Genomic DNA, 25,983 nt, shown 5'->3' with positions numbered 1-25,983 from the left:
AAACCCTCTGCTTGGACTTCTCTGCTGGTCCAGGGGTTAAGAATCCTCCTGCCAATGTAGGGGACGCGGGTTCCATCCCTGGTCCGGGAAGATCCCACGGGCCTCACAGCAACTGAGCCCAGGCTCCGCAACCACTGAGCCCGGGCACCTAGAGACTGTGCTCCGCAGCAAGAGAAGCCACCGCAACGAGAAGCTGGCGTGCAGCAACAAAGGTCCAGCACGGCCCCAAATGACAATGAATTAATTAATAATAAAATCCTCGTCCAAGTTCAGAACCAGGCAAGGTGCTCCAGGAAGCCAAAAAGGCATACCTCGGCCCTGCCCAGGGGAGCAGTGCTGGCTGGGACGCCTGGACCCAAGGAGCCGCCTGGAGAGGATGATAGTCCTAGAGTGGCCCACACAGTGTGGAAGGCCCCAGGGAAAAACAAACCCTCTAACTCTTGCCCATCGGACCCCGGCCTGAGCTAGAGAACCCCACGGGGACCCATCTGCGTCTCTTCTCTGCCCAGTGGCCACTGGGCCTTCCACTCTCCCAGCCTGGAGGAACCCGGAGGTAGCAAGACAGGCGATCACGGTGCTGGTGGGAGACACAAAGCGCTGGCCTCTGCCTCCTCCCCTCCCTGCAGCCGCGTCTTCTCTAATAAGGGAGAGAAAGGGCACAATTAGGGCAGAAAGAGGGGAGGACCCCAGAACAAACTGACCCACCGACGCTGAGAACCCAGAGTGGATGGTGAGCAGGGCCCACCCACCCTGGCAGATGAGGCCCCGTTCACTCTGAACTGTGCCCTTTAAAAGCGCACCTGCCCCGGCCCCCCCCCCCCCCCCCACACACACACACACACGGGCATCCTAATACAGCCAGTCTGAAAGCTGCTCTCACTTCAGGAAAGGGAAAGGCACCACTTTCCAGGATCTCAAGGACACACAACCCGCAGGGCCTCTGACCACAGGCTCCTGGGTGTGTGGCTACAAGACTCGACAACGGGGAGCCCAGGGGGCCCCCAAGTCATGCCCACGCCGTGATCCCAGAGCACGCCGCCCTATCTCAGGAATCTATGATAAATCCTGCTCTACGTCCATGGTGCCTTTGGGCCTCTTTGAAGAGCAAAAGCTACAGAACAAGAAAAGAGAAATTCTGTTTTCTTCTCTAGGTAAAAAATGAAACAAAAAACTCACACAAACCCAAACCGAAAACTTCTGGGCACTGTTCAGACTGAACTGCATCAGGAAATACTCATGGAATTTTTGTTGTTGTATTTGGCCTCATGGCAGGTTTTCCAGGGTCTTAGCTCCCCAACCAGGGATTGAAGCCCAGCCCTCAGCAGGGAAAGCCATGAGTCCTAACCACTGGACCATCAGGCAACTCCCCTGATGGATTTATAAACAATGACATAACAACATGGCATGGGTCATGTAGGGAATGCAACAGAATGAACTTGAAGAATCGAGACCCCAGTAGGACAAGAATCCTGGCCAGCCGTTAACTTGCTCTATGGTTGGCCCAAATCATGCCCTCCCTGAGCTGTACTGTGTGTGAAACATGACAGCTGCAAGCACTGGACGCCAAATTAAGACTGCTTCCAGCCTCAGTTTCCCCACCTGTAAAATGGGCATAGCAGCACTTCTGGGTGTCAAGTGAAAGACAATAGGCAGAAGCTCTCTGGGCCTTGGAGAGTGCTACCCAAAACATGGATGAAGGAGAAAGGACGTTTTCCCTCTGGATCTCTAGCCACTGCCTCTCCCCAAATGGTCATCAGTTGGCCCTGAGTTACCTCCCGGCCACTATACTGGGCACGGGGGACTCAAAGTCAAATAAGCCCTCTGAGCTTGCAGAGCAGCTAGGCTTGACCAGGGGATCCTCATAGTCTGGAGAGGGAAGAGTTGCCTTCTCCTTGGGCAGGAATCTTAGGATCCAGAAAAGTCCATTATGAAGCATCAACCTGTCTGGTTATGTGATGGGTGCCTTTATCAGCCTAAACCCTCCAAACACCAGTCCTGTAGCTCTCAGGCCACCAAGACAAATCAAGTGAACCAAACATCCCAGATTTCACAAGCCCGCCTCCCTCCAGTTCACAACCGTGTCTTGAGTCTCAAGCCTGCTCCCCATCCAGTCTGGGGTGGTAAGGTTTCAGGCAAATGGAAAGTCGAATGAAAGATCAAACCCATGGATTTTTTTTTTTTTTCCAACACTCCTTCCACTCTCCTATTCTCTTAAGATGCTGAATTCCTCTTTTCCCCCGCTGCTGCAAAGTCAGACAGCACATTCCTCAGGAAAGGGGACAGTCAGCCAGGAAAAATAACAAGGTAAAAAGAGACAGCAATGGGTGTGATCAGCGCTCTAAACCTTGGTACCTAAGGAGTGAAGGGCAGGCTGTGCTGGTCAGCTCTCATCACCACGAGCTCACGACGCTCGGTGAGTCATCGAGGCTAAGACCCGAAATAAAACCAGTGGCTCTGGAGCTCAGCTGAATACTGATGGAGGGATATATTCCCTGCCTCCCCTGGCTACTCCTGGTGGCCAAAGCTCAGGCTGCATGGCCCCCAAGTATAAACATTAATGAGCTCCTTTGCATACTGGGTTAATACAAATCGTGCTCTGGATCAATTAAATCGGCCACTTCAGAACTTTGCTTGGCTGTGCTGGGAAATGTCACAGGCGTGGGGGGAAAATATGAGGTCTTAAGTTATGCATGTCCATCTGACGGCTCAACAAGGGGGAGTGCTTTCAGAACTCTGGAAGCTTTCGTTATTAATGGTGTTTTAGTGTTGGGTTCTTAAACACATCAAACAAATTTCCTTCAAACTGGTAGTTACTGACTGCCACGGGGAAGGCTGCAGGCCTCCCACCTCCCAGATGGCTCAACCACAATGAACGCGTGGCCTGTCAGATGCACAACACTGACAAACTAATTGAAATATGCTGCAGGAAGCCAGCCCCAAATAAATGTGAAATAGCGGCTTCCTTACGCCAGAGCCCGCCCGCCAAACGCCCTCCCTGGCTGGCCATCCGTACCGACTGAGCAGTCCCCTGGCTCCGAGAGCGCTGCTTCTGTGTGGTTTTCAATGGACTTAAATGTCTTTTTTTTTTTTTTTTTTTTTTTTACCCATTGTGATTACCCGAGAGGGAAAAATTCTAATTGCAGAAAACGTTTGGTTTTCCTCCCTCTTATGGGGGAAAAAAAAAACAAACGTGCAAGTGGAAAGTCAACTCTCATGAAGTGCCCAGGAAAACAATTATTGGGCCCTCAGGCAGGACGGAGGGAAGAAATGGACCCATGGGCAATAAACAGGCCTTGACCGGCCTCCGGGCAGCCCTGTGTGGATGGACGTTGGTCCCTGTCAGAACTGGGAATGGCCACCCCAACGTCTGCCCCTGGCCCTTCAAGGTGGGTTTTCAAGGGGCTGTAAAGAGACAGCAGGTGGACAGCCCATCTTCCACCTGCTTCACGCAGGGCACTGGCGCCTGGTGGGCTCTCGGTGGGGCCTGACTCCTCCGTGGACCACAGCTAGGTGAGGCCAGGAGGCCACAGGGCCTGACTCGGTCCGGCAGGGCTGCAGCGGGAGATAGCTCTTGCCCTGCCTCACAGCACAGCAGATGAGTCAGCCAGGCCCTACGGAGACCTGGGCGGTAGTGCCCGGCTGCTAAAGAGAAAATGCCATCCTTCAAGGGGAACCATCTCCTAAAAGGGAAAGAAAGAGCCTCGGAGAGAAGAAACAGCAATAACTCCTATGACCTGCGTACCAACTCTTCAAGGGGCGCAAGCAACAGAATGTTTTTGTAAAGGTGCCCAGCAGTAAGAAAGCCAGGACTGGAGGAGTGGGGCCCCAGGAAGCCCCATGCTGGCCCAAAATGCCTCCCTAGGAGCATCATTCCTTTGGGTGACAGGCTGCCCTCAGCTCCTCCCAGCAAAGACCAGTTCTGTTAGATGTGAGGTTGTCCGAATCTTCTGATGTGCGGGAACACAGGATCTCCTGTTCGCAGGCAGTGGAAAGGGGAAATGGGCACCCTTCTGGAAGGGGTACAGGAGGGCGAGGGGGGAAACCTACACCCAGATATTTCTCCTTCTTCTGGCACCCAGGATGGAGCAAACACAAGAAGCTTCGGTCCCAGCCTTTACTCGCCAGGAATTACTGAGCGTCGCCGAGGAGTCCAGGTGGCACTAGTGGTATGGAATCCACCCGCCAAAGCAGGAAACTCAGCTTCAATCCCTGGGTCGGGAAGATCCCCTGGAGGGGGCAATGGCAGCCCACACCAGTATTCTTGCCTGGAGAATCCCAGGGACAGAGGAGCCTGGAGGGCTACAGTCCTTGGGGTGGCAAAGAATGAACTCAGCTGAGCACACGTGAGGAGCCCTGTTCTGGATGCTGCAGACACAATGACAAAGGCAGCAGATGAGGTCTGTGCATGGGAGTGGGAGGACTGTGGCCACGAAGAGGAAAGGCTCTCACAACAAATGCGATAGGAGCGGAGGGGAAAGAACCACACTCGGGATCAGCCAGGGGTGGGTGCAAGTGTTGGCCGGGCCCCAGCTACTCACATAAGCTGCATCAGGTCCTTCACCTCTCTGAGCCTGTTTCCTTTCTGTTAAATGTGGCAACAGTCCCTCCTTATCGCTCAGGAGTGCTGTGCTGTGGAACTACTTTGCATAAACAGTCGGTACCCATTATTCACGGATTCCGGATTCCGTAGTATTTACGGCCCCTCCTGTCTGGCTAGAGTTTTACCTGTAACTCAGAAACTGAGGAGCGTGGTGCTTACTCGGTCTTTTGCAGACGTGCACAGAGCAGGGAAAAACTGAGTCACCCTGCCTGCCTGAGCCCTGCAGAGGTCAAACAAGGCGGCCCCCTGCCTTTCAGTTCAAACTGTCAACAAGTATCCTCTCCGTGGTCTGTTTAGTGCCATGGTTTTCACACTTCTGTGCTTTTTGTTAGCGATTTAACATGGCCCCGAGCATGAGGCTGAAGCGCTGTCTAGTGCTCAGATCCGGGGAAAACCATGATGCACCTTATGGAGAAAACATACGTGTTAGCTGATCTTCGCTCAGGCATTGAGTGGCAGTGCTGTTGGCTGAGTTCAGTTTAATCAATCAACTGTTGTTGTTTAGTCACTAAGTCGTGTTTCTTTTGCGATCCCTTGAACTACAGCCCACCAGGCTCCTCTGTCCATGGGATTTCCCAGGCAAGAATACTGAGTGCATTGTCATTTCCTCCTCCAGGGGATCTTCCCGACCCAGGGATCGAACCTGCATCTCCTGAATTGGCTGGTAGGCGGATTCTTTTCCACTTAGCCACCAGGGAAGCCCAGTGAATCAGTAACATATATTAAGTAAGAAACACACATAAAAAGAGTTTTCTATTGGTCAGGGACAAATGCTGTGGCCAGAGGCTGGCAGGAACCTAACTCTGAAATTCCCTAAAGAGCAGAACTGCCAGAACTGGACCTGGACTGTGTGCACACGTGACCTGGGATGTATTATATTACACTTGAAGACCTTCTGCCCTGATGGGCCACCGCCCCACACAGCTGAAGGCTGACATGTCCACACCCATCCGGTCAGCATTACCATGGGATGGGAATCAGCCTTGGGATCCCCAAGTCCTCGGGCTTCTTTTAATAACTCTCTGTCTTTCCCCTGCACCACCAACTCCCCACACCATCCCACAAAAGGGAAATGGAACTGTGGGTTTAGGGCTCTCGGAGGAAAAGCTTTGAGAAAGATGCTGGATTTCAGCAAAAAGAGGGTGTGAAACTGCTTTCTCTCTTTAAAAAAAATATCATTTTTTTTTTACAATGAGGGCTTTAAAAAAAAAAAAAAAAACTTATTTGGCTGTGCCTGCAGCATGTGCAGCTGTGGCAGGCAGGATCTAGTTCCCTGACCAGGGATCGAACTCTGGCCCCCCGCATCAGGAGCTTGGAGTCTTAAGCCCTGGACCACCAGGGAAGTCTTGAAACTGCTTTCTCGATGCTCTTCCCCAAGGCGCTTGCTTGGGTTTGATTTGTCTGCTGCCGGAACCCTGCCTGTTGGTTAATCTGGTTTCCCTCCTCTGGCAAGGGCAGTTGTTAATATGAGTAACTGAAGAAAATGCCAGCCCTCCTCTCCAACACAGCTCTTTCTGACTTTGGTCATGACAATTTCGCAGGACTTTCTCTTGGTGTTCGCCAGCCTGGGAGTGAGGAAGGCAGTACCCCTGTACCCACTTTACAGGAACAAAGGACCGATGTTCAGGGCTGCTGCCCGTCGTCAACCCCCGCCAGTAACAAGAGCCCACACCAAGCTGGGAATTAGGGACCTGGGTTCCAGGTTTCGGGGCAGGCCTTGGGCAAGTCGCTTCTCTTCTCTGGGATCACTCATCCTTGACGGGGCACAGTCCTCAAGGCTCCAGTGTTCCCAGAGCATCCTGCAAGGCTGGAGGAGACCTGAAAAGGCACCACCAGCCTTGCCATTTTCTCTCCTTTTCCACAGGAACCTTTTCTGGAAGGGCCCTGGTGATAACCACAGATTTGAAACTCTAAATTCTACACACCTTTCCAGGTGCTGTGACTATCAAAACTCCGCCCATTCTTCAAGGCCTCCTTCAAATCCCACCTCTTCCAGGAAGTCAACTCTGACCGCCTTACCCAGAAAGGGCGTCTCCTCCTCTGAACCCTGCCTGCTGTTTAAGCCACAGCATGCCCCGTGTTACCCGTGGGGCGAATCTCCCTAACCACACCGTGAGTCGAAGTTTTACATTCAATGTTACTTATCGTATTCAACTCTTTATATGTCCAGTTTTCCAGAAACCCTTTGTGATGACTTATAAAGGCAGATTTAAACATATGTATATATGTTTAAATATACTTAATATACGCACATAGACAGTAAAGTAGAAATAGTATGCTGACTACGAGGGTGAGTGAATATAGTCTCTATATGAATATGTCGGGTTGTCCTTCCAGCGTCCTGGAAGCCAGGGAAGAGGAGGCGACCTGAATCAGTCAGAAATACAGTGCAGGTGCAACGAGCAGAGTCCAGCAGAATTGGGTAGGAACCCACAGAGCCTCTGGGCAAGTGGGTTGACCTCTCTGTGTCTCAGTGTCTTTCTCTGGGAGAAAGGAGGGCGAACACCACCTCACTTGCAGGGTGCACGGGGCAGCCTTGGGCACGCTGTACATGCAGTACACATCCCAAACATGTTTCCTTCCCCATCTTCCTTCCCATGATCAGAGGAAGCAAACTGCTTTCCCTGCACACAGGGGAGGCAAGGCTTCTAAATTCTAAAATCAATTTTTCATACACGCTCTGAGAAGACTTGAGCAGAGAGGGAGCAATGCCCTTTGCTCATTACCCCGGGTTTTAGAGCAGAGCGGACAAAGATTTGCCGTGGCTACCGGGGCACTACTTGGTAACATCCTGGGTACCTAGTGAGAGCCTAATGAACACTGATGGAAGGACGCAGAGAGGTCATTTGAAGACCACTTAGCGAGGCTTCCCTGGTGGTCCAGTGGTTAAGAATCTGCCTGCCAGTGCAGGGGACACGGGTTCAATCCCTGGTCCAGGAGGATCCCACATGCCTTGGAGCAACTAAGCCCGTGCGCCAAAACTACTGAGCCTACGTGCAGCAACTACTGAAGTGCGAAAGCCCTAGAGCCTGTGCTCGGCAACAAGAGAAGCCACTGCCACAGACGGCAACTAGGGAGCAGCCCCCACTCACCACAACTAGAAAGAAGTCCACGTAGCAACGAAGACCCAGGACAGCCAAAAATAAAATAAATAATTTTTTAAACCTTCATTTTAAAAACAAATAAATACCACTTTAATAAATAACTACATCGGTGTCCATTGGCAGGGGGTCCTGGTGGGCAGGTTTCGGGAGGGCTGTCCACAAGGCTGAGAAGGGGTGGGGAAGGGGCCTAGAAGCATGTGACTGCTCACTCAGGATGGCTCACCTTTCCTGCCCATGGCTGAGGACACAGGCATGAGATCACTGGCCTTCCGCAACAGAGCGTACACACCCCCACCCTCTACTCCACTGTCTTTTCCAAAAGCAGCCAGGCAGAGATCTCGAAGCACCAGAAGTTTCCCCTTCTAATCTCTACAGATGAACGGCATCGTTCTCCATGGCTGGCTCTTCTCAGAGACTAAGCTAGAAAGCCTGAACGGGATGGGATGGTGAGGAGAACATCTGCCTGCTTTCATTTCATTTATGTATTTTTTTCTTTGGCTGCACCTCACGGCTTGCAGAACATCCTCAATCAGGGATCGAACCCGAGCCCCCTGCTGTGGAAACACAGTCTTGAGCGCTGGACTGCCAGGGAGGTCCCCATCTGCCTGGTTTTAAAACAGGCCTCTAGATAGGAAGGAAGGCAAAATTGGGTCCCTGTGAGAGAGAATGTACAGTCAACTGGAACAAGGGCTCTTAGCTTCTCACCTTTATCCCATAGACCTTTTCCCTAGAGCCTCCCATGTGCCAGGCACGGGAGAGGCAGAGAAATGAGATTTAGGGCCAACCCCTGCTCCCCTAGGAGCTCAGCCTAGCAGGGAGTCACAGGATAACATTCAACTGCCATTCAACTGCCATTCTTCCTGGTAAGTTGAATTAGCATGGGGCACAAAGGTGGAGGTGATGGACTCCACCTGGGAAGGCCAGTGAAGACAAGCCTGGATCTCCGTAATGAACAGTCAAAAAGGCAGAGGATGCAGGGCCCAGATCCTATAGGGCCTCATAGAAGGAGAGGAATTTTCTTTCAGATTCCATAAGAAAGGACCAACCAAGATCAAGAGAAACCTGGTAACTTAGTTACAGACGTTATGGGAGGGCCAGGCCTGGAACCTTGAATCCCAGTCTGGTTCTCTACTGCCTCCCATGCCCGACGAATGCGGAAGGCCAAAGAGAGAAGTCCATTCTACACCCAGGGCCCAGAGAGCCCACAGTCTGTGCCTGGACATCCTCATAGCAGAGCATGTATTGTCCTAGTCATTTGGCAAGTCACTCTCAACAAGAAAAACAGCCCTTCCTAACTCATGGTGTTTCTCTCTGCAAAGGAAGAGGGCTGGGAGTCTCTTCTAATTGCCAGCGTAGAATTTAACAGGGACAGTCCAGGAGTCAGATAAGGTAGGGTTCCAGAGCTAAAGCTAAAGATAGAGTCCCCCGGGGTGGGGACTTCTACTCCATCCAGACACTAATGCTGACAGTACCCAGGATGCAGGACCAGGGATGAATCAAACCCCACCTCCATCCTCCAGGAGCTGACAATCCAGCAGGGGAGATAAGCCAGACACAAAAGTAACTATAAAATAAGGCAGGTGGTGATAAGAGTCACACAAGAGACCCAGATAAGGTGCAATGGGAGTTCAGAGCAGAGATGAGTCACACTAGGGGCTTGGCCATGGGGAAGACTCAAATGAAGGGGAGCATTCCCTTCAGAAAGGAGGGAGGGGTCTAGCCGGCCACCCCAACAGCTCCCCTATGGGAACTGGGGAGAGAGCTAGCAGTGGTTGGAGAAAGATGCTCAAAGGAGGTCCCCTCTGAAGAACTCTGATTCTAGAGGGGAGGAGGTGGGCAGGCCTGAGGCTTTCTGCCCTACCCCATATTTAAGAGGTAGGGACAGGAATGTAGGATGAGGAATCTAGGATTTATGTAGAGGGCAGCAAATGCGTTGAAAGGGGATAGAGCCAGAAGATTTGCCTTGAAATGACATTTGCCTAGCAAACACACTCTATTTACTCAGAACGTCCATCGGAGGTTTCCCTAAGAGAGAATTAGCTGCACGTTATGGGGGATGGGGGACTCAAGAGTTTTGTCCTCCCCAAGTCACCCAGCGGCCCTGCACGCCCCCGGCCCCCTACCCCATAAGAAAAGCTGAGAGGGATAGGAAGGCAGATGGCTGCTCAGACACAGAGCTGGCACCGCAGGTTTTACAACAGGAAAGGGCGACTCACAGGATGGAGATTGGCTAGATTTTTCCTCCAGCGAGGGGGACACCTGGGAGCACTTCTTCCAAGTCCTGGCCCCCTCTCTCTGAGGGCCACACCCCACGCTTAGGCCCCGGGTACCCACCCAGGCAGGCCAGGGCTGGAGGAGGAGAGAAGCACAGAGGGCTGGCCGGAGGGCTGTGGCCACCACTTCCTCCCGACCCCTCGGTCAGGAGCGCGGGCCGGCCGGGGCAGGCCCAGCACCGCACACACACCTGCCCCTGCGCCGCCGTGACACTTGTCACTGGGGGAGGGGAGCCCTCCGCGCCCCAGCCGGAACCGACGGAAATTCGGAATTAGCATTGGGCCCCTCACCCCCCGAATCCGGAGGGCCCGTGCTTGGGGTAGGGGCGTCGGAGGCGGATTTCCTCAGCCCCGGTCCCGGCGCGCCACACCCTCCTCCCAGCGCGGGGCTGGGGGCCCGGGTCTCCCACTTTTCCGCGCACCGACCAGGAGGGCGGGCCGGGGCCTCCGGGAGCCGCCGCCTGCCCGGCCGGTGAGGGGGGGGGTCCCCGCCCCGAGCCCGCCCCCGCCCCCGAGCCCGCCCCCACCCCGGGGTTCGCTGCGGCCCTGAGGAGGGGGCCCAGCCGCGCCGCCTTCCGGCCGGGCAGCCGAGACACTCACCCCGCTCTGCACGGCGCTGCTCCGTCCTCTTCGGCCGCGCTGGGCCGCCGCCGCCTCACGCGGCCCGGGAGACTCCGGCCCGGTGGCCCCGGCCCGGCCGGCTGCGCCCCGCGGCTCCACGCGCCGCCGCCGCCGCCAGCTGGCCCCGGGCGAGCGGCCGGGCTCCCGCGGGCATGCTCCCCGACCGTCGGCGGGCGGGCGGCGAGCGGGCGCACGTGCGGGCCGCCTCGGGTCTGGGCGCTCGGAGCGGGGGCCGCGGGCGGGGATGGAGGCGGCGGCCGGCGGGGCGCGGGGCCGGGCGCGCCCGCGGACCGGCCTGACAGCTCTACACGGCGGCGCCGCCGTGCCCCGCGCGCCCCAGCGGCCGCTGCTGCCCGTGCGCGCCGGGCCCGCCTCGCATTCCCTCACTCGGCGGTGGGCCTGCGCCTCCGTCAGGCCACGCGCGGAGCCGCCCGCCGCCTCCGCCCGCCCGCCCGCCGCGAGGGCCAGCCTCCGCCGGGAGAAACCCCGACAAACTTGGCCCGGCTCGGGCGTCAGGTCTGCGCTCGCCCGGGCGACCCCGGGAAAGGCCTGGAGGTCACTTCCATGAGGGGAGGCCCCGGCCCACGACCTCTTGGCCCTTTTAATACTGTGAGCCTCACTTGCCAGGAAACACTCTCCCCCACCACCACCACCCCAACACTACCAGGGGAAAGGAATGAGCAGATTTACAGAAAAGGGGGAAAAAAAAAAAAGGAAAAATTGAGTCCTTTGGGAGTAAGATAACAAAATCAAGGGGAACGAGCAGCGGAACACTAAGGAAGGCATTTGGAATGTGTGGGCAAACCAAAGGTAGTCAATGGAAGTCCAGACCTTGACACCTGGTGCTTTTATCCGTTACCAACCCGATTTGCAGAAATAGAGGCAACCAGGAGTTCTCTCCTCAGAACACCAAATATGGTCTGGACCAAAAAATGAAAATGCTCTTTGGCAATCAGAAGGCGTGGCAGTCATAGTAGCCAGAGGGTAAGATCTAGCCCCTGACCTCAAGAAGGAACTGGCAGAGGATCAGAAATAGCTTCATCTTGATATTCCGACCAGACTGGACACTCCAGTTGGACCAAGAGGGTACTGAGTGCTATTTAAATCATGAAGTATATATTTAGATTAAGCAAGGATGGCTTTATAAAGATTTGAAGTAACTGAATTAAACAGGGCACACCCCAAACCTAGGAGTAGTTTACTTATCACCAAGTATCACTTTCTCAGGTTGAAAGGAGGCAGGGAGCCTTCCCCTTGGGAGGGCAAGTGTAAGGTGAAGTTAAAAGCAGCCCAAGATGAGTTCAGATCAAGTCAGAGAGGAACAACCCAGACCAAAGGCCGTCCAATCTCCTTGGACACTGAATGGGCCAACTCCTTCCCTCCACCAAGAGGCACCCTAAGACCCAGTAAAGGTTTCCAGCCCCAGCTGCTGTTCTGAGTAGGCCAGGGATTGAGTCATCGTCTATCTCCTACACAGGTGTCCTCCTTGCCTGAGGATCTGTGGAAGCCAAACTGGGTGACAGGTCCTTTCACTGCTACTTCTGCCTTGACCTTTACTTTTTTGATAAAGGTAAAAAAAAAAAAAGTTTTCAGAGCATATAGATTTCTGGAGTGAGGCTCTCTGCCTGTAGGCCAGTCAGAACAGAGGCCCTGGACAGCTGCCCTTGTAACCCTGCGGTACCTGCTCCCAAACCAGTAACTCAGAGGACTTAACACCATTAAAAACCAGAGCCCACAACTGGCCAGCAGGAATAAACACACTGATAGCACAGATGTTTGTATCCACAAATATTTATTCAGTGCCTATATGCAAAGAGATGGTCCCTGCTCTTGCAGAGCTTACAAATTTCATCACTCTAGCATCTGACTTGATTTAAAAACTGCAACAAGGACTGGTCTTTAATGTCAGCAGCACTACAGGAAGCAGATTTCTTACTGTATTGGTCATGGTTACAGTGAAATTGTGAATAAAATATTATCTTTGAAGTCTGTAGTCACAGCAATGACATGGCATATAATGTCCAGCAAATGCAAAGTTATGGCTTGATTCCTCCTATTTGAGAGGAGTCTATTGAAATAGAACACAAATCAGAAAGGGAAAGCCTAGTAACACAGGTCCTAAGAATACTGGTGTAGTTTATTATTAAACTGCCACAGAACTCTTGGCAAGGTGGGAAATTATTGCCTGCAAAATTGGTACAGTATAATTCATTTAATCAGACCTGCAAATTTCATAACCATGTACAATCACTTGTGATGGGTAAATACGATTTACCTTTGATTCCTAAAGGGCTTTAGATATGTATCGATATTTATTTTCTAAAGCTTCTTAAAGACTCACAGCACAAGTGGCACATAAAAATTTACTGAAAACTGCTTTTGAGATACCTAAAAATCAAAATGACAGAAATGTCTAACTTCTCAGAATTCAAATAGCATTCAGCCAAGCACCTGGCTTTTCCAAGTTAAAAAAAGAAACAAATTCTGGTTGCTTATCCAACTCCAAAAGCAAATCATAAACTTCATGTTAACTTTCAAACATTCAGTGGCATCCTCTTCCTTTATGTGGTCCTGCTTCACAGGCCAGCAATTTTAGAAGTCTAATTATGGAACATTCAAAGGAGCAATTATTTTTATTACATTGGCAATACTTTTTTTTAGCAAAACAGCTTATATCAAACAACCCCCAAATCACATTTAAGATTGCAGAGTATCTGAACTTACTACAGAGCTCATCAATTACTCATGGAAAAAACAAACAAACAAACCACCAGAGGGAAGCTCATTTAAACCCTAAGAAAGCTCATTTTTTGCAAAAAGATGGAGAGAACATCTTTGACCACCTAACGTATGTCAACCAGCCCAAGGCAGTTTTTAAGTCAATTGCTAGGGACATGGTCTACTTTTCTAAGAAAGCACTGAAATCACTACTTCAAAAGCCTATTTAATAACTCAGAATGAATCTGAAATATACTACTGATTGAAAACTTAAGAGACACCAGGCACTTTGCATATAATCTCCCACAACGGAAGGAAGCTTCTTATCTTTACATGGAGGAAAGCCTGAGCAGGGTGTGATCCAGGTCTGGCTCACCTGTCCCCTGTCCAGCTCCTACAGTCCTAGTGTGGATTAGTAGCTATATCCACTTGGCACCTTCAAGCAATCAAGCACATTCCTCCCTCAGGCGGTTCAGTGAAAGGAAGGCGGCAGGTCTGGGTGACAGGAGAGCAGTAACTCTATTTGAATTTTAAATGGCACTTCCTAGAAGTGGAAGATTCACTTAGTAAAAAAACCTAACTGCAGCCAGCATCTAAAGTATAGTTCACCTCCCTGGGATATAACAGTTGCTTTTTAAGGTTGTCACCTTTCCAGCTTTTAGGCTGTTTTTAAATAGAGTAGTTGTACGTTAAGCATTACTAAAAGGAAAGACAGTTGGAAGGATTTTCCTTGGTGTCCCTCTTCACAGGTATGGAGAGAAAAGAATTTTTTAAAAATTTCTGAAGTGACTGATACTTTCAGTTTATGACATGTCACAAATCAAATCACATGTTTCCTGAGAGGCACAGAAGACACTTTAATGGGGCTTAAATACTGGGATATGACTACTAAGAAGATAACTCCCTGGTAAGATAAAACTCTCATCTCTTCTGAAAGGGCAATTTCCTATTCTTTGGGATATAACAGACTTTACAATAAAAGCAGGGAACAATGAAACAGGCTAACAATTTTCAAGTGAGTTTTTAATGTCACGTATAGGACCATACTAAAGGGAGCATCACCTGTAAAGTCAATCCCTTTAAGTTTTGACACAGCTATACTGGAGATTGATTAAAATGAATGTTTTCTTCACTAGAACTAGGAGATTAAAAAGAAAGAAAGAAAGAAAAAAGACTAGAAAAAAATACTGGGAGTAAGGCACTTGATTCTGATGAGTAACTGATTAGCCAGAGGTCTTCAACAGGTTGCAGGAGGTGGGAGCAAAGGTTTGATTCACGGACAGGAAGGAACAGGAGAGGCAGCTGTCAGTGGGTTCCCCTTGCTGAGAACCCTCCACAACACTGAGCAGGGAGCCTGAGGAGGGAGCCAGGCCTGGAGCTCAGGCAGAGGAAGCTTTGGTGAAGGGTGCTCAAAGATTCTCTGAGATCCTGCTCAAAGGCATACATAGACCCTAGTGGAATATCGGGTGGCTTGGCTCACCAAAACTACATGCTATTAAGAGCCACAGGGAGGAGGAGAAAAAGCTCAAAAGTAAACCAAACTTTAAAACCTGAATCAGTGGGAATTAGTGTTGAAAGTGTGGAATGAGTCTTGTTTATCAACACATACTGAGCTTGAGTGGGTACTGGGTTCTGACTGGCCACCAAAAAAATGAGCAGCTGAGGAGCCCAGACCTTGACCAGCAGTCAGGACCTCTACCTGCCATACTTCTGGTCAGATCACAGCCTCTTGCCTACGTGGAAATTCTGAGAGCAGGAGGCACTACCAAGGCAGTGGGCTACAGCCCCCCAGCAAGGCCAATTGAAAGGCACGGTGCTCTATCTAGACACATTACCTGTGCAGTAACAAGCAGCATAAGTTGCTCTGACCTCCACCTACTGTTCTTACAGCAGCTACAATGGAAGTGTATTCTTCATTGGGAGGGTGGGGGGATGGGGGGAATGGTGGAGAGATGTTAAAAACATCTTCCTGACAATCTGACATCTGAGGCCGTGTACACTGAAGAAACTGCTCTTACAACCTCACTGGGTGGTGGCCTGTATTTCATCAAAGCTTTTTATCATCTCACTGTCAAAGGTGGGACACAAGTTACATTCAGAAAGATGGGCAGAAAGCTACAGCTCTCCAACTGACTTTTTTCTAGAAAGTACTACATATATAACAAAATTAGAGATTTCTATCTCTAGCATTTTTCTTTCTTACAAATAAGAAAGCTTAAGGGAAACAGAATGAAATAGTCTCACTTTCAGAGCTTTCCAATATTCCATTATTTCCAATGTTTCCATTATTAACTCTAATATTCAGTCTTAAGACACGTTTCAAACAGGAATTATCATTTAAAAAAAACTTCAACATAGCTAAATCTAGGGTATGCTTTTTTTTTGCATTCAGCATGTATTACTCTATCACTGTGGAAGCTCTTAAGCATTTATTTAAAAAAACTTAGAATCATATTCACAATGTAGAACAAGTTTATAAAACTGGTGTGCAAAGTTCATCATAAAAGGATAACACTATGTTTAGAAACAAAGCTGCCTCCCCTGTTATATTTCTTTATTCTTGATATAAACAGGAGACATATACTATTTAAAAATAATACTTTTTAAATAGTAAAATATACAAGAGGTTCCTGAGCATAACAAAAATATCTTGAAAATATGTGGCTATCTGAAGTATAAAATAGCAAGTGTAAAGAATAGCATGATTGTAAAACTACGTTTGAAGGCTTAGAAACAGTATAAAATAGTTTGGCTTTTTTGAGTGCATAATTATACATTAGTGCAAACAAAAATGTCTCAAAATTTAATGACTACAAATCTCAAAGATTTGCAGAGGTGCGCAAAACATGGAATTTCTTTAACGTCATGCGAACAGAACCCAGCTCTCGATTAATCTTCTCCAAACGATCTTCCAAGGCTTCCTGGGCGAAAATAAAGGAAAAAACTTAATCAGAATTCTACCAAGTTCACCAATTCTATAAGTATCACCAAAATGACCTCTCTTTCAGCAAGTGAGCAAGTTTAAACATCAAAAATTAAAATTATTTTGGCTTTTATACAAATCATCTTTACATTATTTCATTTAAACTATAAACATAAATCACCATTTCAACCATTCAAGGTAACTGCTGAACTTTAAATATTCTCAATATGTTTGATACACTATGTGGAAATTATAGCAACAGCAACCCAGTTCTCTAGAAGGAGAGAATTATTTGACTCCGCTGAACTGAAAACAGTACAAGAGGAGCCCAGAAGGTTCTTCATACATTTCCCCAGAAAAAATGGACACATCTGATTGGTGCTGTAACCCACTTATATCAGAGAACTTTCTTCTGACCAAAATTTCTAGGTTAAAAAGGAAAAATGCTGGAGGAGAGCTTTCCAAGAAACAAGAGACTGTACAATGAATCAGTGTAACAACTGCTATTTTAAAATAAATACTACTACTGTTAAACAGTACCTGAAATATATATTCACCACTTTAGGTATTTTATTCAGTACTAACTCCAATGGTATCCTGAAATAAAACCTAAAAATTTTCTCTTCAACAACTTTCACTGTAAGAAATTAACAGTTCATTTTTAGAATATTCAGAAGATAGAAGAGCAAAAAGTAACAACCACGGTTCCTGTTTCCTGTTTTTTATGTATATAGAAACATCATTTTTAAGAAAAAAAATCAAACACTTCTTTAGAATGTTTTTCAATTTAACTTTTCTTGTTATGGAATATCCTTTATGAGATCATTTTAAATTAAATATATATTCTGAAACATGTCTCTACACATACCTAAAATACTGCCTTAGGAATCATTCCCTCAAGTAAAAACGCTAGGTCCAAAAAAATGTATAATTTTAAAGCTTTGGATACATGTCAAGCTGAATTCCAGGAAGTCTGTGACACTTTCTCCTTACTCAGTGTTGAAGGATAAGCTTTTCCCTAGCCCAGCTACCATTGTTTTTTTTTTTTCACCTGCCAATGTAAGAGCTTAAAAATGATGCATGCACATGTGTGCGTGCTCAGTTGTGTCCAAGTCTTTGCAACCCTATGGACTGTAACCCACCAGGCTCCTTTGTCCATGGGATTCTCCAGCAAGAATACTGGAGTGTGTTGTCATTTCCTTCTCCAGATTTTTCCCACCCGGGTATCAAATCCACCGCTCCTGCGGCTCCTGCACTGGCAGGCATTTTCTTTACCACTGAGCCTCCTGGAAAGCCTTAAAAATTATGCTTTTGTTTAAATGTGTGTTTATTTTTTTAAACTCATTAGTGAGGTAGAGCATTTTTCATCTTTTTTTGCCCTTTTTAAACTTACGAATCCTACACAAGCATCCTCAGCCTTTTTTGTGTGTGTGGTTGCCCTTTGTCTTCTTACTATATTCAAACAGCTTTGACATACATGACTGGAAACTAAGGCCCTTAAAAAGAGTCTTATTTTAAGAGCTTGTTGGGACTTCTCTGGTGGCTCTGGTGGTAAAGAATCTGCCTGCCAATGAAGGAGACACAAGTTTGATCCCTGATCCAGGAAGATCCCACATGCTGCAAAGCAACTAAGCCAGTATGCCACAACTCTTGAGCCTGTGCTCCAGAACCAGGGAGCCACAACTGCTGAGCCCACGTGCCACAACTACAGAAGTACGCACACTCTACAGCCTGTCCGCAACAAGAGAAGTCACCACAACAAGAAGCCCACACACCACCACTCAAGAAAAGTCCACAGCGAAGCAGTGAAGACCCAACATAGCCAAAAATAAAAATAAATAAGATTATAAGGAGTTTGGGCCTCCCTGATAGCTCAGTTGGTAAAGAATCCAATCCCTGGGTCGGGAAGATCCGCCAGAGAAGGGATAGGCTACCCACTCCAGGATTTGTGGGCTTCCCTTGTGGCTCAGCTGGTAAAGAATCCGCCTGCAATTAAACCTGGGTTTAATCCCTGGGTTGGGAAGATCCCCTGGAGAAGGGAAAGGCTACCCAATCCAGTATTCTGGCCTGGAGAATTCCATAGACCAGTCAATGGGGTTGCAAAGAGTCGGATACGACTGAGTGACTTTCACTTCACTTCATAAAGAGCTTAAAATCATCATTATGTAAACATATAAGCATATGTAAACATATATGGAACCAAATGTTTCAGATACATTTAGAATTAGAGAACCAACAAATTCTTCTGCCTTCCCAATAAACTGCCTTATTTATTTTTGGCTGCACTTTGTGACTTGTGGGATCTGGGACCAGGATCAAACAAAAACATGTGCTGCCTGCAGGGGAATCACAGAGTCCTAACCACTGGACCACCAGGAAATTTCTCAGTAAACTACTTAAAAATGAGTTTCATATGTTGAGTCTTATCAATTATTAAATAAAAACTTTCAGAGCAACAAAGACAATGAAAGAAAGTCAGAGATAAAAGAGACGTTAAAGATAATGAAGAACCCATGTGGGATCTTCCTGGACTGGGGATCGAACTCATATGTCTCCTTCACGGGCAGGCAGATTCTTTACCACTGAGCCACCAGGGAAGTCCCAACAAGATCTTAAAATAAGACTTTTAAAGGGCCTTCATTTCCGGTCATGTATGTCAAAACTGCTTCAATATAGTGAGAAGACAAAGGGCAACAAAAGAAAAGGGCTGAGAATGCTCATGTAGGATCCATAAGTACAAACCTAGAAGAAGACCTCTTCTATGTGTCTCTCTTTCCTTCTGGTATCACAGATTGATCTGAGAATGAACTCTTCCTGAAATTAAGGCACTCAGTATGCCAGCAAATTTGGAAAACTCAGCAGTGGCCACAGGACTGGAAAAGGTCAGTTTTCATTCCAATTCCAAAGAAAGGAAATGCAAAAGAATGCTCAAACTACTGCACAATTGCACTCATCTCACATGCTAGTAAAGTAATGCTCAAAATTCTCCAAGCCAGGCTTCAGCAATACGTGAACCGTGAACTCCCTGATGTTCAAGCTGGTTTTAGAAAAGGCAGAGGAACCAGAGATCAAATTGCCAACATCCACTGGATCATGGAAAAAGCAAGAGAGTTCCAGAAAAACATCTATTTCTGCTATACTGACTATGCCAAAGCCTTTGACTGTGTGGATCACAATAAACTGTGGAAAATTCTGAAACAGATGGGAATACCAGACCACCTAACCTGCCTCTTGAGAAATCTGGTCAGGAAGCAACAGTTGGAATTGGACATGGAACAACAGACTGGTTCCAAATAGGAAAAGGAGTACGTCAAGGCTGTATATTCTCACCCTGCTTATTTAACTTATATGCAGAGTACATCATGAGAAACGCTGGACTGGAAGAAACACAAGCTGGAATCAAGAAGATCGTGGCATCCGGTCCCATCACTTCATGAGAAATAGATGGGGAAACAGTGGAAACAGTGTCAGACTTTATTTCGGGGGGCTCCAAAATCACTGCAGATGGTGATTGCAGCCATGAAATTAAAAGACGCTTACTCCTTGGAAGAAAAGTTATGACCAACCTAGATAGTATATTCAAAAGCAAAGACATTACTTTGCCGACTAAGGGCCATCTAGTCAAGGCTATGGTTTTTCCTGTGGTCATGTATGGATGTGAGAGTTGGACTGTGAAGAAGGCTGAGCACCGAAGAATCGATGGTTTTGAACTGTGGTGTTGGAGAAGACCCTTGAGAGTCCCTTGGACTGCAAGGAGATCCAACCAGTCCATTCTGAAGGAGATCAGCCCTGGGATTTCTTTGGAAGGAATGATGCTAAAGCTGAAACTCTAGTACTTTGGCCACCTCATGCGAAGAGTTGACTCATTGGAAAAGACTCTGATGCTGGGAGGGATTGGGGGCAGGAGAAGAAGGGACGACTGAGGATGAGATGGCTGGATGGCATCACGGGCTCGATGGACGTGAGTCTGAGTGAACTCAGGGAGATGGTGATGGATAGGGAGGCCTGGCATGCTGCGATTCATGGGGTCGCAAAGAGTCGGACATGACTGAGCGACTGAACTGACTGACTGAAGGCACTGAAAAGCCAAAGCATTCCGTTATATGAGACACAGCACTGATGTGATGTTTAAAATGTTACAAAAAGAGATTTAAAATGTCCCATGGCTTCATGCATTTTATTGGTAATTCTCTTTGAAAAGCAACTAAAAGAAAGGCACACGGGCCATTTCACCTGCACCATCTCCTGCTCAATAATGGAATCACATCTCTTTAACCTCACATCTATTCCAGTTGCAAAGTGCCACTGTTTTACACGTTTACTAAATGGAAAGAGATTCAGAAATAATTTGCAATTTGGGGAGGAAAAAACAAAACACAAAAGGAGAGATTTCATGTGAGAGCCTTAACAATGCAGAAATCTGTTAACAGACATCTTGCCATTTGCTCCCAAGTTAGTTTCTTGAAAACATGATGGCATGAATGCCTTTTTCTTGGAAGTATCAAGTAAAATCACTTTGTTCCTGAAAACTAGCATCAAGTTATAAAATACGCTGTCATTACCAAACACTTTCCATAAAGGCTAAAAGTTCTGATTGACTGTTTCAGTGTGCCTAAAAACTGACATTAAAGAACCACTGTGGAGGCCATGCGGACTTCCCTGGTGGCCCAGTGGTTAAGAATCCGCCTGCCAACGCAGGAGACACAGGTTTGATCCCTGGTCCGGGAACTTTGGATCCCACATGCCTCAGGGCAACTAAACCCATGTGCCACAACTACTGAGCCCACGCTCTGCAGCAAGAGAGATCAGCGAAAGGAGAAGCCCACGCGCCACAACTAGAGAAAGCCCGCACACAGCCAGCAGAAACCCAGCACAGCCATAAGGAAGTCAATAAACACTTTTTCTAAATTAGAAGAAAAAAAATCCTCATGGTTAAATGGAGCACTGACTAGCATCAGGCCTCCAAAGCAGATTCAAGCTAAGACACGTCACCTGATTTAATCTCGTCTGCAAAGTGACTCGTCCTCCAGTAGACGGCATTCGGCTTAGTGCTGCCTCAATCTGGTAACAAACAGAAAAAAAACGTTTAAATAAAAACAGGGGAATTCTAATTATTGGCAAGGATGTTTATAACAGGATGGAGTGAAAAGACTTCAGCCTAGCATTTTCTTGTCCATCTCGACTTCACCCAAGTTCCCTCTGACACAATTAGTAACGACAGCTCGGTTCACACGCGTTTCCAGTACAGCTTTGTATGGCATCAACAGTAACTTCCTGCTTTTGACTCAATAATTCCCTTCTGACTGTTCCTCAGACATATGTGCTAAGTTCAGATAAAGATTTAAAACTTTGTTTGTTTGTTTGTTTTTACCTGGTCTTTTTCTTTTGTAAGTTCATCAAAAAACCGTTCCGTTTCAGCTAGGGTTCTTATCTTTGCTGTATACTCAAAATTGTTACCCTGTGGTGCTGTGGAGAGGGGCTGACACTGTTCATAGCTAACTGACTTGTTCTTCTCCCAGGCTGGTCTCACAGAGACTTTCTTCGCTCCATTTGGCAACAGTTCGGGGGAAGAGCTATGATTAACATGGATGTCAGTGGCTTTTTCTGAGTATTTTTTTTCTGCCAGAAAAAAAAAAGAAATTTCTTCCTTATCAACTCTTCTCAGAGAGCATGTACATACTAAATATGCTACCCAACTTCATTATCTGGAAATGGCTGCTACACGGTCAAAAACCGTAATGAAAAGAAAATATGTAATCAATCATATATACTCAGCTTTTTCTCCTCAGAATTCTAAAAACCTTTCCCTCAGTCTGACAATCTTCACATCTCCCCTAAATAAATGTATGCAAACTTTCTGTAAACTTGAAGCAAAAAAAGTTTAAAAAATAAGCAACACATTTAGTGGACATATATCAACATTACAGAGTTAGCATTTTAAGGGCCTGCCCAAGCAATTTCATATATATTATTTTACAACTTTATCTAAAACGGAAAGTACAATTGAGAAAAAGGAAAAAACATCCAAAGCCTAAGTTGTATATAAGTTACAGAACATAAAAAACTGAACAGTTTTGCCCTGGTAATTAAACATTAACATCCCCTGACCTCAGTTCCCAACTTTCCAATGAGGATAACACAAACAATATGAGCATCAAAAATGCTTATTTTTAGAGATCCCTGGGTAAAAAAAATTTAAGTGCAGGCTATAATGACGTCTAGAGCCTTGATACCAGAAACTCACAAAATGAATGACTAAAACCATAATGAATAATTTTTTAGGAAAAGATACCTTCCGAGTCATCTAGAGGAAGAAACTGGAGTTGTTTCCTTGGATTGGAACGTTGTACAGTAGACACAGGAACAGTATCTAAATCATCCAAAAGTATATCAAATCTATTGAATGAAGCAAGTTTTACTTGTGAGAAAAAAATGTTAACCGATGTTCCCTATTCTCCACTAGACAGATGAGCTGGCATCCAAGTTAACTCACATATTTACATATTTTTTAAGAGAGAAAGGTGGTCATATATTTTTTTAAACTTAAATTTAAATAATATTTTCTAACACAAAACTATATTTACACGCTGGTGACTTAAAGCATTTACTAATACATGATCTCATCTGATCTTTGTTAACAAGCATATGAAATAAGCAGGTAGGCATTATTATCCCTGTTTTATACAAGAGGAAACTGAGGTTCAATGTGCTTCATTAATTTTCCCCAACAGCCTGACAGAGCTGGGCCACCAGCTCTCGTGTCTTAGGCGTCAGTGGTCATTTCCCACCACAGTACACACTGCAGACCACCCCTCAGAGAGAACAGCCTTCTCAGAGCACAAACTGATGTTCAGTGCCAGGGCCACACCAGGACAGCCCACTTTCTTGTACAAACGGCCCCCAGTTTTCCTGATACCTTAAACCTTTTTAGGAAAACAAAGAATTATTCTATATCCAAAAGCTGGAAGGGTTTCTGAGGCAGTATTTAAATTTTATAGTTAGTAGCCAGTTTACATAGTTAAAAACTGTTTTCATGTATTATAGTACTTTTTTATTTTTAGTAGGGCGTTTATTTAAATGATTTAAATCCACAGAATCCCCACTGACAACTGAAAAATTAGTGATAGCTAGACGTAACAGGTGATATTAAAAAAAAATCAATTTTATACATATTTTATTCTACAGTTTTAGAGAACTTACCGAATCGGGCTGCTTTCATTTTTGCTAAGTAGATGACTAAATCCTGGGGACAAATTTTCTTTAGGGGATCGCTTTGGACTATACGCCACGGTCACTGGTGTTAACATAATCTCTCTTTTTGCTACAGAGGAAAATGAAGAGGGGACAGTCTTTTCCTTCTACGTATGGGCTATGTTGGCAGAACTCAGAAAAGTACTGAAAGAAAAACTAACTTTAAAAAGAATACATTTTCACTGTAAAACTTTTTGAAAGATAAACAAGAGTATACAAAATTATAACAATTCATACTTCTAACTATCTAGAGGAAACCACTGGCCACAGTTTACTCTATCAGACTATCGTTGCAGTGCTCCATCTCAAAACTGGTTTTTCAGGATTTTAGAAGTCGACTGGAAATAAGATGGAAACACCAGTGCACCTATGAACAGTTCTAAGAGCACAGTCATATATGAATTTCTTCAGCTGCTTACGAAAATAGAAACTAAGGATACAGAAATCCAATGCTTAACTTTAAAATCATACTTACAACTGGCTAAAGAAAATGCTGAGTCACTTTAGGTAACTACATGAAAAAAAAAAAAAAACACAGCTTTATTTCAGGCTAGCTTAATTTGTTTGAACTAATAATTAGTCAGCCAAAAATATTTGAGTTTGACTCAAAAACTGAAGTGGTATTAGTTGCAAAACATTTGTGGGACACACATAAAAATCTCACTTTGATAAACGGTGAGAATTTCTTCTGTTATGGTCATAGTAACTGTGCAATCAGACAGTGTTACTGAACAAGATGGCATTTAGAGATTCGGTATTCAGAGCACTACTAGGTGCGAGGAAGAGCATAAGGGAGGTAGAAAACATCAATGTGTACAGCTCAGATGTCACTCTTCCAAGCCCAAGACAGAAACCTCTAACCCTTACTTGGAGTACTCGATTTACGATTTGAAGGTGGCAAAGATGATGATCTTTGTGAAGCAGAATTAAACCTCTTTTGTCTTTGCTGGGCACCTTTCTCTGGGGACCGACTTGCACTGACTGAAGAGTCAGCTGGCCGAGGATTCACCAATTCTGTAACAGAAAAATGTAAAAAACAAAACTAGCTTCAGTTATCTGCCTTCATCAACAGATGGTTACACAAAGCAAGCAATTCTTCTATCTATATTATAATGATTATTTGCAAATGCACCACATTACAATGAAAATGCTTGATGAAAAAAACATGTGGGATTTTTTAAGAGAGTTTATTTTTAGAAAACAGGTCACTAATTTATTTACTAGGGGATACTGCTTAGGAAATGCAATGCCGAAGATCTTAATGACATGATTAGCAGGCCTGACCAAATAAGCACCAGAGAAAGTACAAGTGCCTGAACCTGTGAAACACACTTCAAGTATTAAACACACTTCTTGGGCTTCCCTGGTGGCTCAGTGGTAAAGAACCTGCCTGCCAATGCAGGAGACACAGGTGCAATCCCTGATCTGGGAAGATCCCACATGCTGTGGAGCAAAGAAGCTTGAGCGCCTCAACTATAGCCTGATATAGAGCCCAGGAGCTCTAACTACTGAGCCCACCTGCTGCAGCTACGGAAGCCCACACACCCTAGAGCCTGCTCTCCACAAGAGAAGCCCCTGCAGGGAGAAGAACAGCCACAACAGAGTAACCCCTGCTGGCGGCAACTAGAACTAGAAAGAAACCCGTGTGCAACTAAGACCCAGCACAGCCAAAAGTAAACAAACAAAGTTATTAATAAACAGACCTCTTGTCCTACTGACAGATGCTCAATAAGCAAGAAAGGGAGCGTAGCAAATGTTACATCTCACTTCACGAACTCCAAATGCCTGCTTTAACTTTCTGATGTGTGCAAATAAGACAAACTGAGGTAGAAAGTTTCAAATACTCTTAAGAATGTCACAGGAATCTTTAATAACAGAGACTAATATGTCATTTACTTTGTATAAAAGGTATGTATGTAACAACAATGATACATTAACAACTAGGATTCAACTGTCTGAAATAGGGCTGAAGCAGCAGGAAAACAAATTTAACTTTTTATTTCATTACTTGGGGCATTTCATTTTAAGAAGGTATATAGTTGGGGTAGAAAGGGGGAGGAGATCTATGTATGCATCTATATTTCTATCAGACAAGGAATAAAATACTTACTATTCGAGGTATCCTCCTTCTCTGTCTGTGTGCCCCAACTTTTAAATACTTTTTCTTCATCAAGTTCTTTTAAAGCTTTCATGATTGGTGTGTCTAAAGTCTCTCTCTGCTTTTTTATCAATAAACTTGGTGAACTTCCGGGTGAAAGATCCTTTTCCAGAGCAGAATGGTACCTTAAATAGTAATTACAAGACACACAGTGCTATGACCTGAATATTTCCTGTCTCCCCAAAATTATGTTGAATGAGATTCTTATGATGAATTCTTATTCTCAATGCGATGGTGTATATGTCGGGGGCAGGGAGGTAGGGTCTTGAAGGTGATTAGGTTTTGATGATAACGTGAGAGTGAAGCCCCTATGCTGGGGTTAATACCTTTATAAA

General features: G+C 46.3%; 2 protein-coding genes across 27 annotated transcripts in view; both read right to left on the bottom strand.

Annotated features, from left to right (window-relative positions):
* Window positions 1-10,953, bottom strand: part of PITPNM2 (phosphatidylinositol transfer protein membrane associated 2) — a 158,325-nt gene extending 147,372 nt beyond the window's left edge. For 10 of the 14 annotated variants that reach the window (XM_060401106.1, XM_060401114.1, XM_060401108.1 and 7 more), the window contains exon 1: window positions 10,578-10,953. The gene's annotated coding sequence lies outside the window, so the exon portion shown is untranslated. Of the gene's footprint in view, window positions 1-4,538; window positions 10,440-10,577 lie in introns of those variants that run through there. The other 4 variants (XM_060401105.1, XM_042234577.2, XM_060401104.1 and 1 more) reach the window with 2 other exon arrangements.
* A 1,420-nt stretch (window positions 10,954-12,373) lies between these two features.
* MPHOSPH9 (M-phase phosphoprotein 9) overlaps window positions 12,374-25,983 on the bottom strand; it is a 58,825-nt gene continuing 45,215 nt past the window's right edge. For 11 of the 13 annotated variants that reach the window (XM_060401119.1, XM_042234563.1, XM_060401122.1 and 8 more), the window contains 7 exons: window positions 25,601-25,773; window positions 24,358-24,504; window positions 23,440-23,560; window positions 22,532-22,635; window positions 21,611-21,858; window positions 21,232-21,300; window positions 12,374-16,237 (listed from right to left, as the gene is read on the bottom strand). In XM_060401119.1, the coding sequence (XP_060257102.1) occupies window positions 16,136-16,237; window positions 21,232-21,300; window positions 21,611-21,858; window positions 22,532-22,635; window positions 23,440-23,560; window positions 24,358-24,504; window positions 25,601-25,773 (964 nt within the window). In that variant the 3' untranslated portion in view covers window positions 12,374-16,135. Of the gene's footprint in view, window positions 16,238-21,231; window positions 21,301-21,610; window positions 21,859-22,531; window positions 22,636-23,439; window positions 23,561-23,965; window positions 24,002-24,357; window positions 24,505-25,600; window positions 25,774-25,983 lie in introns of those variants that run through there. The other 2 variants (XM_060401125.1, XM_060401127.1) reach the window with 2 other exon arrangements.

This window comes from Ovis aries, chromosome 17 (assembly GCF_016772045.2).
Source record: "Ovis aries strain OAR_USU_Benz2616 breed Rambouillet chromosome 17, ARS-UI_Ramb_v3.0, whole genome shotgun sequence".
In the NCBI taxonomy this organism is placed as follows: domain Eukaryota; kingdom Metazoa; phylum Chordata; class Mammalia; order Artiodactyla; family Bovidae; genus Ovis; species Ovis aries.
This window is presented reverse-complemented; position numbering and strand designations above follow the sequence as displayed.